General features: G+C 41.6%; 1 protein-coding gene across 1 annotated transcript; it reads right to left on the reverse strand.

Annotated features, from left to right (window-relative positions):
* Positions 1 to 507: 507 nt before the first annotated feature.
* LOC123464067 (zinc finger protein 260-like) lies at positions 508 to 12,526 on the reverse strand. The gene is made up of 7 exons (XM_045160659.1): positions 12,502 to 12,526; positions 11,611 to 11,639; positions 11,333 to 11,446; positions 7,918 to 8,085; positions 6,711 to 6,882; positions 6,443 to 6,535; positions 508 to 3,316 (listed from the first exon to the last, which is right to left on the reverse strand). Exons 1-7 carry the CDS (start codon positions 12,524 to 12,526, stop codon positions 1,491 to 1,493), a joined length of 2,427 nt encoding a protein of 808 aa, XP_045016594.1. The 3' UTR covers positions 508 to 1,490.
* Positions 12,527 to 13,754: the final 1,228 nt, after the last annotated feature.

Genomic DNA, 13,754 nt, shown 5'->3' on the forward strand with positions numbered 1-13,754 from the left:
CTCTTTCCTTCCATAAGCTGCTTTTGATCAGATTTTTTTTTTGTCCCAGAAATGAGAAGAAAACTGCAAGTAGCAAGCTACCCTAAGCACTGAGCCATCTCCCTATCCCTCCAGTGACATTGATTCATGCTATTTCATAGGCATTCCTAAAAGGATTTAACACATACTAAGCAAGGAATGACCTCAAAACACTGCCGGGCTCCCCCGGCGGGTAGTGCTGAGGAGGGACCAGGCCCGCTGGTACCTCCCAAGGGGTTGAGGAAGAAGGGTGGACATCAGACGACTCAGAACCTCTCCTAGTCACCGGAGAAAAACCACACTGAGTCAGGAGTCTTGTAGAAGCAGGAACTCGCTTTATTGTTACAGGCGGTTGCCTATACAATGTTGGGGATGAAGGCGGGGATTTTAGGATGGGGGAGAGGTAAGGGCCAATAGTAAACTGTGACTATTGAAATGATAAGTCCAACTCCTGCATGGAAGTGGCAGGCCAGAAGCCATTATAGGCATCTTGCTGAGTCCTAGCTGGCCAGAGACAGGTCACCAAACTTTAGCTAGGCTCAGGAAGTTCCACTAGACCTCAAGTCCGGGCCTCTCAAGGCCCAACAAAACACCATTTTCCAAGTTTAGTAACATTTCCAAGAGTATCTTTACAGTGTGCATGACTTAATATTTACTAAGGTGTGAGTGTTAGTAAAAGGAATTACAACATTAGTCACATGCATGTTTTCTCAGTTACGCGAGTTCCCTGATGCTATGCTGTGTAAGGACTGACTTGAAATAAAAGGATTTTCTGTATGACATGATAATGTATTTCCTATGTGAATTCTCTTGGGTACATTTAGGCTTTGTATAAAATTCTCCAACATTCTTAACTTTCATGTGGTTTCTCATATTTGAATAGCTATATACAGTGAGTTTTGATTTGTGGTGAGAGGGTTTCCATACTGTGTGATTTTTCAGAAAAATAGTAAGGTATGAGCTCTTATGGAAAGGATTCTTCAAATGCAACACATGCCTACAGGTTCCCCCATCACATGTATACTGGAAACTAATTTACTGTAGGAACATCTTCCACAATGCTCATATTCAGAGTTTTCTGATGAGACACTGGACACATTCTGAAGACTGAATCTGTCAGATCCATTGCTTTATTTATGACATCACTGGTATTGCATTTCCTGTGAGTTTTCTAATGTTTGTTTATGTTTGATTAGTCAGAAAACATATTTCCAAATACAGTAACACACAGGGTTTCTCTGCAGTACGAATTCTCTCACATACAATGAGGGCCTGATTTCTGCGTAAACAAGTTTACACATAGAATACACTGATTAGGTCTATCACCTGTGACTTTCATGATGTTAACTAAGGGTTAGCTTCCTATTAGTTTTCCCAGCTTCTTCACATTTGTAAGATTTCGGAAATGTATGAACTATCATATAACTTTTCAGGGCAACATGGAGGTCAATGCATTCTCCATTTTTTTTAAGTCATATGGTTTTGCCCCTGTGAGTTCTTTGATGCCTCCTGAGTAGTGCCTTTTGACAATAGGACTTGGAACAGTCTTTACATTCATATAATTTCTCAGCTGAATGAGTCCTTTGGTGCACCCTGAGGTACCACTTATGTTTAAAGGCCTTTCCACACTCTTCACATTCGTATGGCTTCTCACCTGTGTGGGTTATTTGATGCCTCCTGAGTAGTGTCTTTTGACAATAGGACTTGGAACAGTCTTTACATTCATATAGTTTCTCACCTGAATGAGTTCTTTGGTGCACCCTGAGGTACCACTTATGTTTAAAGGCCTTTCCACACTCTTCACATTTGTATGGCTTCTCACCTGTGTGGGTTCTTTGATGGGCTTGGAGGTATGAACTGTCTACAAAGGCTTTTCCACATTCTCCACATTCATATGGCTTCTCACCTGTGTGAGATCGCTGATGCGTGATGAGGTATGACTTGTTTACAAATGTTTTTCCACACTCTTTACACTGATATGGTTTTTCGCCCGTGTGGGTTCTCTGATGCTTCATCAGGTGTGCCTTTTGGTTAAAGGCTTTTGCGCATTCTCTACATTCATACAACTTCTCACCTGTGTGAGTTCTCTGATGCACCCTGAGGTGCCCCTTATGCTTAAAGGCCTTTCCACATTCTTTGCATTCATATGGTTTCTTATCTGCATGGCTTCTTTCATGTGTCTTGAGGGTTGCCTTTTGGTAAAAGGTTTTTCCACATTCTTTACACTCACATGGTTTCTCACCTGTATGAATGCCTTTGTGCATGTTGAGCTGTGACTTGGTTCTAAAAGACTTTCCACATTCTTTACAACCATATGGTTTCTCACCTGTGTGAGTTCTCTGATGCATGCTGATGTATGACTTGAGTAGAAAGGCCTTTCCACATTCCTTACATTCATATGGTTTCTCATCTGTGTGAATTCTCTGATGTTTGTTGAAGTTCCATTTATTTTTAAAGGCTTTACCACACTCATTACAGCAGAAGACTCTCTTCCCCATGTGAGTATTGTGATGGACAGTGAGTTCTGGATGTGGATAAAATGCTTTATCACGTTTCTTACATGCACAGCGCTTTTGTCCTGTGTGAATTTTCTGATGAGCATTAAAGGAAGATTTACTATGGAAGGATTTCTCACACTGAACACATGTATAGGCTTTTGTCTGTTCATGTGTCCTCTGACAAACTGTCATATCTAATTTGCCAGTGAACACTGTCACAGCTTCAAGGCATTCACAAGATGTGCCACCTGAGAGAGTTTGGGGGTGTTTAGTGAGGTTAGATAGTTGAGTAACAGTGTTCCTTCCAAACTTGGTGTTGTCACCTGACTTATCACAGTCTTCCTCACATTCACATTTCTTACAAAAAGTTACCCCCACATGAAGGCTCTTATGTGGAGTATTTTCTTTCATTAAGTTTGATTCCTTTGTGGATTCCTCATGTCTACAATATTCAAAATCTTGGTGCCCAGTTTGAGGCATGCGATTCTGGCCAAGATCATCAGGATGTGTAAGGGATTTCCATTTTATAGCACAGCCATCAGTCTGCACGGCATACATCCCATGAGGCTCACGTGGCACACAATTCTTTTGACATCCCTTTAGTTCCTCATTCTTTGTTCCTACATAGTTTCCATCATTTCCAGAAAAATTCCAAATGTTGGTTGAGTTCCCATACATGGTACTTTGTAATACAACTGTCTCCTCAGTTGGCATACTGTCACTCGTGATAATGGCTTGGCATAGATATCTGTTTTGACTTCTCTGCATGGTCTCATTTTTATCATCCACATTGTGGACATCTAAAATGAGAAGAAGCAAAAATAAAAAAACAAGCATTTCCATGTATGACACCAAAGTACTTCTAAAGGAATTCTTATGTAAATGTAAATGAATTATTTCCCATCCCACAAGGAAGAATTGTATTAAAATTGTTATGGGTATGACTTTATGAGTATATAGCTTTACTTCCTATATAATGAATTCATTAAAATTAAAACTGGAGAGATGTTTAAGTGGTTAAGGCATTTGCCTGTAAAACAATTTCCCAGTACCCATGTAAAGCCAGATGCACAGAGGGGCACATGCGTCTGGAGTTTGTTTGCAGTGGCTAGAGGCCCTGGTGTGCCCATTTTATTTCTCATTCTCTCTCTTTCTTCCTCTCTCTCTCTCTCTCTCTCTCTCTCTCTCTCTCTGCTTACAAATAAATAAAATATAGAAGTATATATCTATAAAATAAAATAAATAAAAATATTAAAAAATATATTTTTTAAATGCACCAATGGATTTTCTATTTTTCTACTTCCTTGATTTTATTTTTGCCAAGAAGTATTTGACAGAAATAGTCACCTATTCCTAACTATCCTTACTCATCCCATGCTTATGCCTTATGACTTTACTCTGTTCTCTTCCTCTCATTTTGGACACTAACTGTGCTTTCTTTCTTATGCTGGCGTTCCTCTATTATTCTCCTCTGGAGGAGGAGACAGTTCTTTCCAGAATTAATAGTTTATAGAATCAGATTGCCAAGGACTGGAGAGATGGCTTACTGTTAATGCACTTCCTGACAAAGCCAAAGGACAAAGGTTCTATTCCCTAGTACTCACACAAAGCCAGATACACAAGGTGGCACATGCACCTGAAGTTTGTTTGCAGTGGCTAAAGGCCGTGGTACATCAATTCTCTATCTGCCTCCCTCTCTCAGGTAAATAAATAAATAATTTTTAATAAAAGAATAAGACTACCAAATCACTTGCAACTTTCTCTATGGGCAAAGTTTTGAATCTATTTGTCTAGAATAGTCATAGCCCAGGAAATGACAGCAGACATCAGCAAATACAACAAATATTCAGCCACCTCCTTTCTACTCAGTACAGAGTAACACCCTAACTGAGCTACACTTCTGTAAACAAGAGCGTGTACAAGAGACTTCAACCTATGACAGTGGGCCAAGATGTTTGCTATACACATCTTTGAAAAGTGTGGTTCTGGCTCCTTATGAGGTAATTAGGCATGGAATTCTCCCCAAAATTACTGCTATATGCAAGTATAAATAATGATCTATAAGTTCTTTTTTTGGTTTAGTTTTATTTATTTATTTGATAGCGACAGACAGAAAGAGGCAGAGAGAGAGAGAGAATGGGCATGCCAGAGCTTCCAGCCACTGCAAATGAACTCCAGACATGTGCACTTCCCCCAATTCCTGGGGTCATAGTTGTCCCCACATTACATTGAAAATGAATTCCTTTGTATATCCAAAATATGATCCTCCATCAAAAAAATCCTAAATTCTGCAACATATAATCATGTTTCCCTTGTCCTGGGATCAAGAATCTCTTCACTCATTCTCAAGTGCCAAATGACCCCTTCCCATGTTTCCTTGCTGGATCCTCATCATGATTTAGGAAATCACGACTCACAATTCTGATGTCCAGATGACTTCCTACATTTTCTCATAAAATCGCCCAGAGACATAATCTATACCTTTAAATGAGTATCATCTGTAAGATGTAAACTTGCACTTCAGGCTGACAACCATCCCAATTTTAGATAAACAAATACTGAAACTGAAGATTTTCCACAATAAGCTCCTCAATAGAAAAATACTTTATACAGTAATTATCTCAATGAAAAATCACTTGCCTAACAAGCCAAGGCCCTGGATTTGACAATGTACACATATAAAAACAAGTGAATAACAAGATAGCTGCAGTGAATCTGTTGTCATTACACTTCACTTTTCATTAGCTGTCATACACCATGTATGTCTCTCTCTCCCTTTTATGCTCTCCCAATATTATCTATAGCTTATTCTGACAACTTAGCACAAATAAATTTCTTACTTTCTTTCCTCAGAATTTAAGTTCCATCAGCCAAGCATGGTGGCACATGCCTTTAGTTTCAGAACTTGGGAGGCAGAGGTAGGAGGATTGCTGTAAGTTCAAGGCCAGCGTGAGAATACATAATGAATTCCAAGTCACCCTGGGATAGAGTAAGACCCTACCTTGAAAAAAAAAAGGAAAAGAAGAATTTAAGTTCTGTCAAAGGAAGACAATATATTTGCAAATATACAATTTTTAGAAATTGAAACCTGCTGTATTCAAATATACTGATATTAAAATGAATTTAAGAATGAATGTCTAGGGCTGGAGAGATGGCTTAGCGGTTAAGCGCTTGCCTGTGAAGCCTAAGGACCCCGGTTCGAGGCTCAATTCTCCAGGACCCACGTTAGCCAGATGCACAAGGGGGCGCACGCGTCTGGAGTTCCTTTGCAGAGGCTGGAAGGAAGCCCTGGCTTCTCTCTCTCCCTCTATCTGTCTTTCTCTCTCTGTCTTTCTCTCTATGTCTGTCACTCTCAAATAACTAAATAAAAAATGAACAAAAAATATTAAAAAAAAAAAAGAATGAATGTCTAAAAATAAAAATGGCCTAGACAATGGAAGTACGGGAGAATGAAAAATGCAGAGAAATACCAGAGAACGGTGTCTGAGAAAAAAATTTGGAGATATAAGTTGACGATTAAAGTAAGAAAATATTCACCAAAGGAAAGGTAAGAATAGATTATAAAATGCACTTGTAGATTATGAAATGAAGATATTGGAGTCCTCATATCTGGAATGTGGGGACACACTGATAAAATCATTTCTGTTTTCTTTTTAATGTGAGAGAGAGAGAGAGAGAATTGGCATGGCAGGGCCTCTAACTACTGCAATCGAACTCCATATGCATGCACGACCTTGTGCACCTCTGTCACCTTATGAATCTGGCCTACGTGCGTTCTGGGGAGTCCAACCTGGGTCTTTAGGATTTGCGGGCAAACACTTTAACTGCTAAGTCATCTCTCCAGCCCTGATAAAATCATTTCTATAGGCCAAAATCTATGCATTTCTCCTCTTATTTGCCTCCCCATAAAGTATATGCTGGCTGACCTGGCAGGCTCTTGTTGGCAGTTTCTCCTCCTGTCCATGGCTCTGCTCCTTGTTCCAGCTTGAGGATCAACTCAGGTTTGGAGATGCATAGCCCTGTTAACAGGAAAAAATGTCGGCCTTTGACAAATTCTGTGAGGCCAGATATTTTCAAGAGCAATCACTGAATCCATGGCCTGGAACACTGCACATAAACAATGAGCCTGGTAAGTGCTGCTGCACTTCCTGAGGTGAACTCACTTGTCCTCAGACCTGCAGGCCTTTCACTCACCCAAGGACACCAGGCTGCTAAAGGTCTCCAGCGTCACGTTCCTGTACAGCGTCCTCTGAGAGTTGTCCAGATACTGCCATTCCTCCCAGGTGAAGTCCACGGTGACATCGTCAAATGACACCACATCCTGTAACTGCACGTTTCTCCTCATGAATGTGGACATCCTGCTTCTCTAGAAGGGAGGAAGGCATTAACAGATACCTTATATATCATCCACCTGGCTTTGTACTCGATGTGGTGGGGAAAAGAAACAACAGGGTACTCTCTTCATGTTGAGTTATTAATAAAATGTAATTTTTACCTTCTAGACTAATACAACATATAAAACGGCTTGTTTCCATAAATGATCACACAAGTGGAGCACTAAATCTGATGGGAGGGCTAGAGAGATGGTTTAGCACTTACGACACTTGCCTGCAAAGCCACAGAAGCCAGGCTCAGTTCCCCAGCACCCACCATGCACAAGGTGGCACATGGGTCTGGAGTTCATTTGCAGCAGCTGAAGGCCCTGGCATACCTATTCTCTCTCTATCTGCCTGCCTCCCCCCCCCTCTCTCTTTCTCTCATGGATAAATAAAAATAAAATAAAAAAGAAATCTGATGGGAAGCAGATATACAGTAGGAAACAGAGCTGCCCAGAGAAGGCCTCACACAGAAGTGGATGGCTTCTTTTAAATGAATACTGGTGTGTTGGAAGCCAATATCTTATGTTTTGTTTTGGTTTTTTTTTTTTTTCAAGGTAGAGTCTCATTCTAGCCCAGGCTGACCTGGTACTCACTATGTAGCCTCAGGGTGGCCTTGAACTCACAATGATCCTCCTACCTCTGCCTCCCGAGTGCTGAGATTAAAGGCGTAGGCCACTACACCCAGCTGTTTTTTAAAATTTATTTTTATTTGCAATCAGAAAGAAAGAAAGAGAGAGAGAGAGAGAGAGAGGGAAGTCAATACATTCTAAAGCAGTATTTTCAATCATTACCTGAATTTTAAATACCTTGACAATTGCCAGGGGATTTTATATTTTGTAAAATATAATTTTTATTATAAGGAAATTTGTCATTTATTAGAGGTCATTATAATTTCTACCATGGCTACCAAGGGGAGTTGGAGTCTAATTGTCCTCTCTGTGAACTTGAACAGTTCTGACTAATGTTCAGACTATGAATGTTCATAGAATAGTAGGTAACTCAGTGTAAAATAAACAACTCACCTCACTCATTTTTTTGGTTTCTTTGGGGTTTGTTTGTTTTTTGTTTTGCTTTTGAAAGCACCCAGGCAACACTGGAGGTAAAGGTGAGGGTGGCAAATGGTTTGGAGTCATAAGAGAATGTTCATGCCTTGGTCTTTGAATGCACTGCTCAAAATACTCTGAAATTAGCTAGAAAAGAAAAACACATGGGCTGGGGAGAAGGTTTAGTGGTTAAGCGCTTGACTATGAAGCCTAACGACCCCAATTCGAGGCTCAATTCCCCAGGACCCACGTAAGCCAGATGCACAAGGGGGCACACACGTCTGGAGTTTATTTGCAGTGGCTCAAAGCCCTGGCGTGCCCATTCACTCTGTCTATCTGCCTCTTTCTCTCTCTGTCGCTCTCAACTAAATAAATAAATAAATGAACAAAAAAAATTTTTTTAAAAACACAAAAATCTTTGTAAAAGGGCTGGAGAGACAGCTTAGCATAACCTAATGGGCACATGCCTGTGAAGCCTGAGGACCCAGGTTCGACTGCCCAGAGTCCACGTAAGCCAGATGCACAGCGATGCATGTGCACAAGGTGATGCTGCTCACAAAGTGGCATGCATGGTTAGAGTTCGACTGCAATGGCTGGAGGCCTGGCATGCCAACTCTTCCCCTCTCTCTTTCATACACACACACACTCACTCTCTCTCTCTCTCATAAATAAAATAATGAGAAACTCTGTAAGAGAATACTCTCTTTTCAAGAAAGTACAATGAAAACATCATTGACAATGGGCCCAAAAGTACATTCTTAGAGAGATTAACCATCAAAGTTATAACTGAGGTCAGAGCTGGATAGATTGCTTAATGGTTAAGGCATCTGCTTGCAAGCCTGATTGCCCAGGTTCAAATCCTCAGTACCCACATAAAGCACAAGGTGGAACATGGACCTGGAGTTTGTTTGCAGTGGCAAGAGGCCCTGGTGTACCTCTTCTTTCTTACTTTCTCCCTCTTTTACATTGCAAATAATATACACATATGTATTTTTTAAGTTATGACTGAATTAATGAATACAAACATCACCAATAATTGACCAATTTAGCAACAATGAATATTTCCTAAAGCAAAAAAAAACTTAATAATTTAAACGAAAGAATCATTATGTCATCCCAAAATTATTACAGATATTCCCTTGTTATTTATTATTTTCCTGGTAATCCACCACCCCACCCCCACCGCCAAGGAATTTCATGTAAACACTTCTGCTATATTACCTCTAGTTTTATACGGCTTAGTTTCATGGAAAATGAACATACTGTATAGCGTATCACTTTTTGCGCATTTTTATACAGGGAAAATGCATATAATGCACAGTACGTTGTGAAAGATGATTACAGTAGTATCTGGAACTGAGGCATCTCCACGGCTTCACATCCTCTTGTACTGCTCACAGACTACAGGGCCTGTGTCAATGACTCATGGACCCACAGGACCTCAACCAATATGATGTCAACCTAAGGTTGAAAAGTTACTTGTCCACTGGTGCTTACCTACAGGGCACAGTTGTTTTTGAAGAATGTGGAACTGACCTTTGAGAGACACAGAGTCTGGCAGAGTCAGCAAGAACCACCAGATGTGGGAGTGAACGCTCCACAGTCAGCCAGCCTAAACAAACCAGATGTGGGAGTGACCATTCTACAGTCAACCAACCTCAACACACCACACATGGAGCGAACACTCCACAGTCAACCAGCCTAAACAAACCAGACGTGGAGTTAGCACTCCACAATCAACCAACTTCAAAGCACCAGATGACTCCAACCATATTTGTGATCCAAGGAATGAGAAAATGGAATACTCCAGCTGAGAACAGTCCAAACGTTGACCCAGAGGAATATGATCAAGTTAAAACAGCTCTGTAGGCTAAGATGTAACGGTTGTGTTATGCAGCAAAAGCTAATACACTAAATGCCTTAGACTCAATGTGTTTAAACACATTGGTACAAGGAAAATAGCCTCCAAACATCCCAAATACAATGAAAGATATTTTTCTAACATCATGTGTAAGTTTTGAAAAGCACAATAAACCCCACATGGATGGACTTAAGATTGCATGAAGCTACATGATTAAAACAAGCAATGTCTCATTATACGAAGGGTGATTAATATTTTTTATACCATAAGTCTATTAAGTTCACGTGAGTGTGGTATTGAATATTATTTGCATGTGTTGGTTTGGAGCACAAATGTGAATGAAACCCAATTTTGTAAATTTAAATAAAATTAAGATTGGCACCAACTGCTTTCATGCAGACCTTATGAATTCTAGAAATGGAATACTGTCAGGAAGTGGTAAGTGTTACTAACCCATTACTGTACATAATGCACAGAAAGTATTGCAGATATCCAGGAACTTCAAATGTTTGGGACAAGGCATTGTGAAGCAGTATAAGCCATGGGTCTATCGGAGAGCACTTACATTATCATTCTGAGGTTTAGAGTTGCAATACAAAAACAAAGAAAAACACATTGAGGAACTCTAAAAATATGTACATGACAACTTGTCAGTATCAAAAAATATGACCTGGGACTGGAGACATGGCTTAGTAGTTAAAGCGATTGCCTGTGAAGCCTAAGGACCCAGGTTTGATTCCCAGGACCTACATAAGCCAGCTGCACAAGGTGGTGCATCCATCTGGAGTTTATGCGCTGTGCTAGAGGCCCTGGTGCGCCCATATTCTCTTATTCTCTTTCTCTCTCTCTCTTTCAAAAATAAACAAATATAAATTAGAGAGAGACATATTGCTATATTCTCAAAAATAAACAAATATTGGTTTTGTTAAAGGTGCAAGTTGGGAAATAACCCAAGCAGTCAGTATGGATTTAGGACCTGTGTCCTGTCATTCAGGGCAAGGTTCTTACCCGCAAGGCATCTCACACCACGCGCACTACCCCATGGCCTCTCCCTCACAGGGCAGTTTCCAGACTCTCCCCATAAAGGCCTCTCCCTAGCCTTCGCTTGATCTTTTAAGACTCCTGCTCCTGGTGCATGCAATTCCCCTTCCTCTTCCTCCACCCACCTCTGCATCTCTACCTCCCCCTGCCTTAAAACAAAGTCTGGGGTCCACGAAACTGTCTGGGTGCTCCCTTGCAAACTCCGAATCTAACAGGTGACAGCAGGAACGTGAGCTCACACCACTCACCTCTCTCAGCCCTTGCTGGCTGCTGATACTGGACTTGTCCACTTCAGAGACAGTCTGGAAATCCTCCCGGACCCCTGGAACCACACACCCACACCCCTCCTGGCGCCGGGTCTGGAGACACTGCAGTGCTGAGGCACAGGCCACGTGGCCCAGCACCCGGGGACCGCGGGCTCCGCTCCCCGAGCCCCCCAGACCCGTCACGTCCCCCTGGGCCCCGCGTCTCCGCCGCAGCGCCAAGGCCCACCTGTGCTCCTGCCACGGCCACGCGGGGGATGCGCGTCCGCCGCCGGGACCCCGAGGCCTCGGCTCCCCGCCCTGCCCCGTGGCCAGCCTCCGGGAGCCCCGCAGCCGGCCTCACCTGCGCAGCTCAGCCCACAGGGGCGGCCAGAAGGACACCAAGGAAACCGGAACAGCAGCTCTCCTGGTCCTGCTGTGGATTGGCCTGGGCGCGGGGACTACATTTCCCATCAGCCTACGGGGCTAGGAAGGCAGGGCAAATGGACCAGAAGCTCCCTTTGGTACAGCGATGTGGAATTCCTCTTTCTTAAATCCTGTGTTGATAACGCAACACATTGGGCAAAACGTAGGCTGCATTTTTCTCAGCTTATTTCAAATTATTTCAATCCAAGGAACCACGTCTATTCTTCAAACATCCATTCAAAAATATGAAAACCAGTGTCAATATTGCTTTTTATTTCCCACCAAATTAGAAACACGTGTAAAAAGATGTTTATTGTCACTGAACCAATTAGTTCCTCTTGTAATTATATAAATTTTCTGGAACTCTCTATCCTAATACAAAACTCGTATAAAGTAGCAGTGTCATACTCTTAAGTGAACCACATATTCCTTGTGACAATTTACAGAGAGTACCACATAATTAGTGGAGCAGGTTCCATGTTTAACCACCAACATATAGAAATATATAACAACTATAGTCATGTGTGTGTGTGACAGAGAATAAGATAGATAGACAACGAGAGAAACTTTTCCAAGGAATATTTGAAGGGATGCCTTTGTTGCACTATCCCTCACTCCTCATTCCTGTGCTATGTTTTCCCCTCCAGAGCACTCAGAATCATCACAATGATCTTGGAACAGTTCCCCTCCATGTTTCTGAAATGCACATGATTCAGGGTTACAGAGGAAAACTTCTCAGTTCCATATCTTTAGCCAAGCACATTATTACATTACAAGTTTAAATTTGATCAAACTGTCTGAGCATGGACAGCAAAACACAGCCAGCTCTTATGGCCGTAACCTGGTTCCAACAAAGTTCTCTGAGGTCTTCTTTCCCCTTAAAAAGTTCTTAAGCAAAGCGTCCAAATATATTCCTCTCTGTACTTAGCATTTTCAGACTCTCACCAGAATAATCCATAAAATTTGGCTTACTACTGTGTAAGGCATCCTCACCTGCAATTACCAAGTCCATGCCCATTCCTCCAAAACAAAAGTTCTGAAAGACCAAAATCCACATGGTTACCCACCCCACTTCTGGCACCAATTCTCTCAGAGTCAGCTTCACTTTGCTGGGATGAACTTCCAAACCAGGCACAGTTTATGGGACAAAGGGATTTATTTGAAGCTTACAGATTCAGGGAAAGTTCCATAATGGTGGAAGAAGCTGGCCTCCTTTCACAGGTCCATGTAGAGAGAAAAACCACCAGTAGCACCATAAGCAAGCACACTTCAGAAACCCCAGGTAGAGCTCAAGCACTCTGCACATGTTAGGATGGAATTCAGATCGGCCCCAGTAATACCTTAGGGCTGGACTCCAGGATCTAACCACATTGACATCTCCTCCAGCCAGGTGACTGGAGATCTATGTTACAAGCTTTAATGAACTCCTGAATCTATTGGGGGACATCCATTCAAACTACCACAAATGCTCATATGGAGTCTTTGGGTAGATAACCAGGAAAACAGTTTATAATTAACAAGGGCATTTCTTTATTAATTGGAGATGACATGATAATTCTTTGGTTTAAGTCATTAAGATCATTTTTCTTATTTATTTATTTATTTGAGAGCGACAGACACAGAGAGAAAGACAGATAGAGGGAGAGAGAGAGAATGGGCGCGCCAGGGCTTCCAGCCTCTGCAAACGAACTCCAGACACGTGCGCCCCCTTGTGCATCTGGCTAACGTGGGACCTGGGGAATCAAGCCTCGAACCGGGGCCCTTAGGCTTCACAGGCAAGTGCTTAACCACTAAGCCATCTCTCCAGCCCCATTTTTTTCTTTTTAATTGAAACAATGTCTCACTCTATCCCATGCTAACATGAAACTTCCTCCGTAACCCATATTGGCCTTAAACTCACAATGCTCAGCCTCTTAATAATCCCTCTCTGGGATTATATACATGAACCACCACACTCTTAAAATATTTTTATTTATATATAGAGAGAATGGTTGGATGGATGAATATGGGTGCACCAGGGCCTCTTACCACTATAAATAAACTCCAGACACATATGTTCACTTTGTGCATCTGGCTTTACATGAGTATTTGGAATTGAACATGGGCCAGTAGGCTTTGAAATGAAGTGCCTTTAACCACTGAGTCATCTCCCCAGACCTTAAGTTCTTTCTTTAGTGAATATTCATTGTTAACTAAATTTGTCATTATGTAGTTATGTATACATTTATTAATTCAGTCATAACTTT

This window comes from Jaculus jaculus, chromosome 10 (assembly GCF_020740685.1).
Source record: "Jaculus jaculus isolate mJacJac1 chromosome 10, mJacJac1.mat.Y.cur, whole genome shotgun sequence".
NCBI classification, from domain to species: domain Eukaryota; kingdom Metazoa; phylum Chordata; class Mammalia; order Rodentia; family Dipodidae; genus Jaculus; species Jaculus jaculus.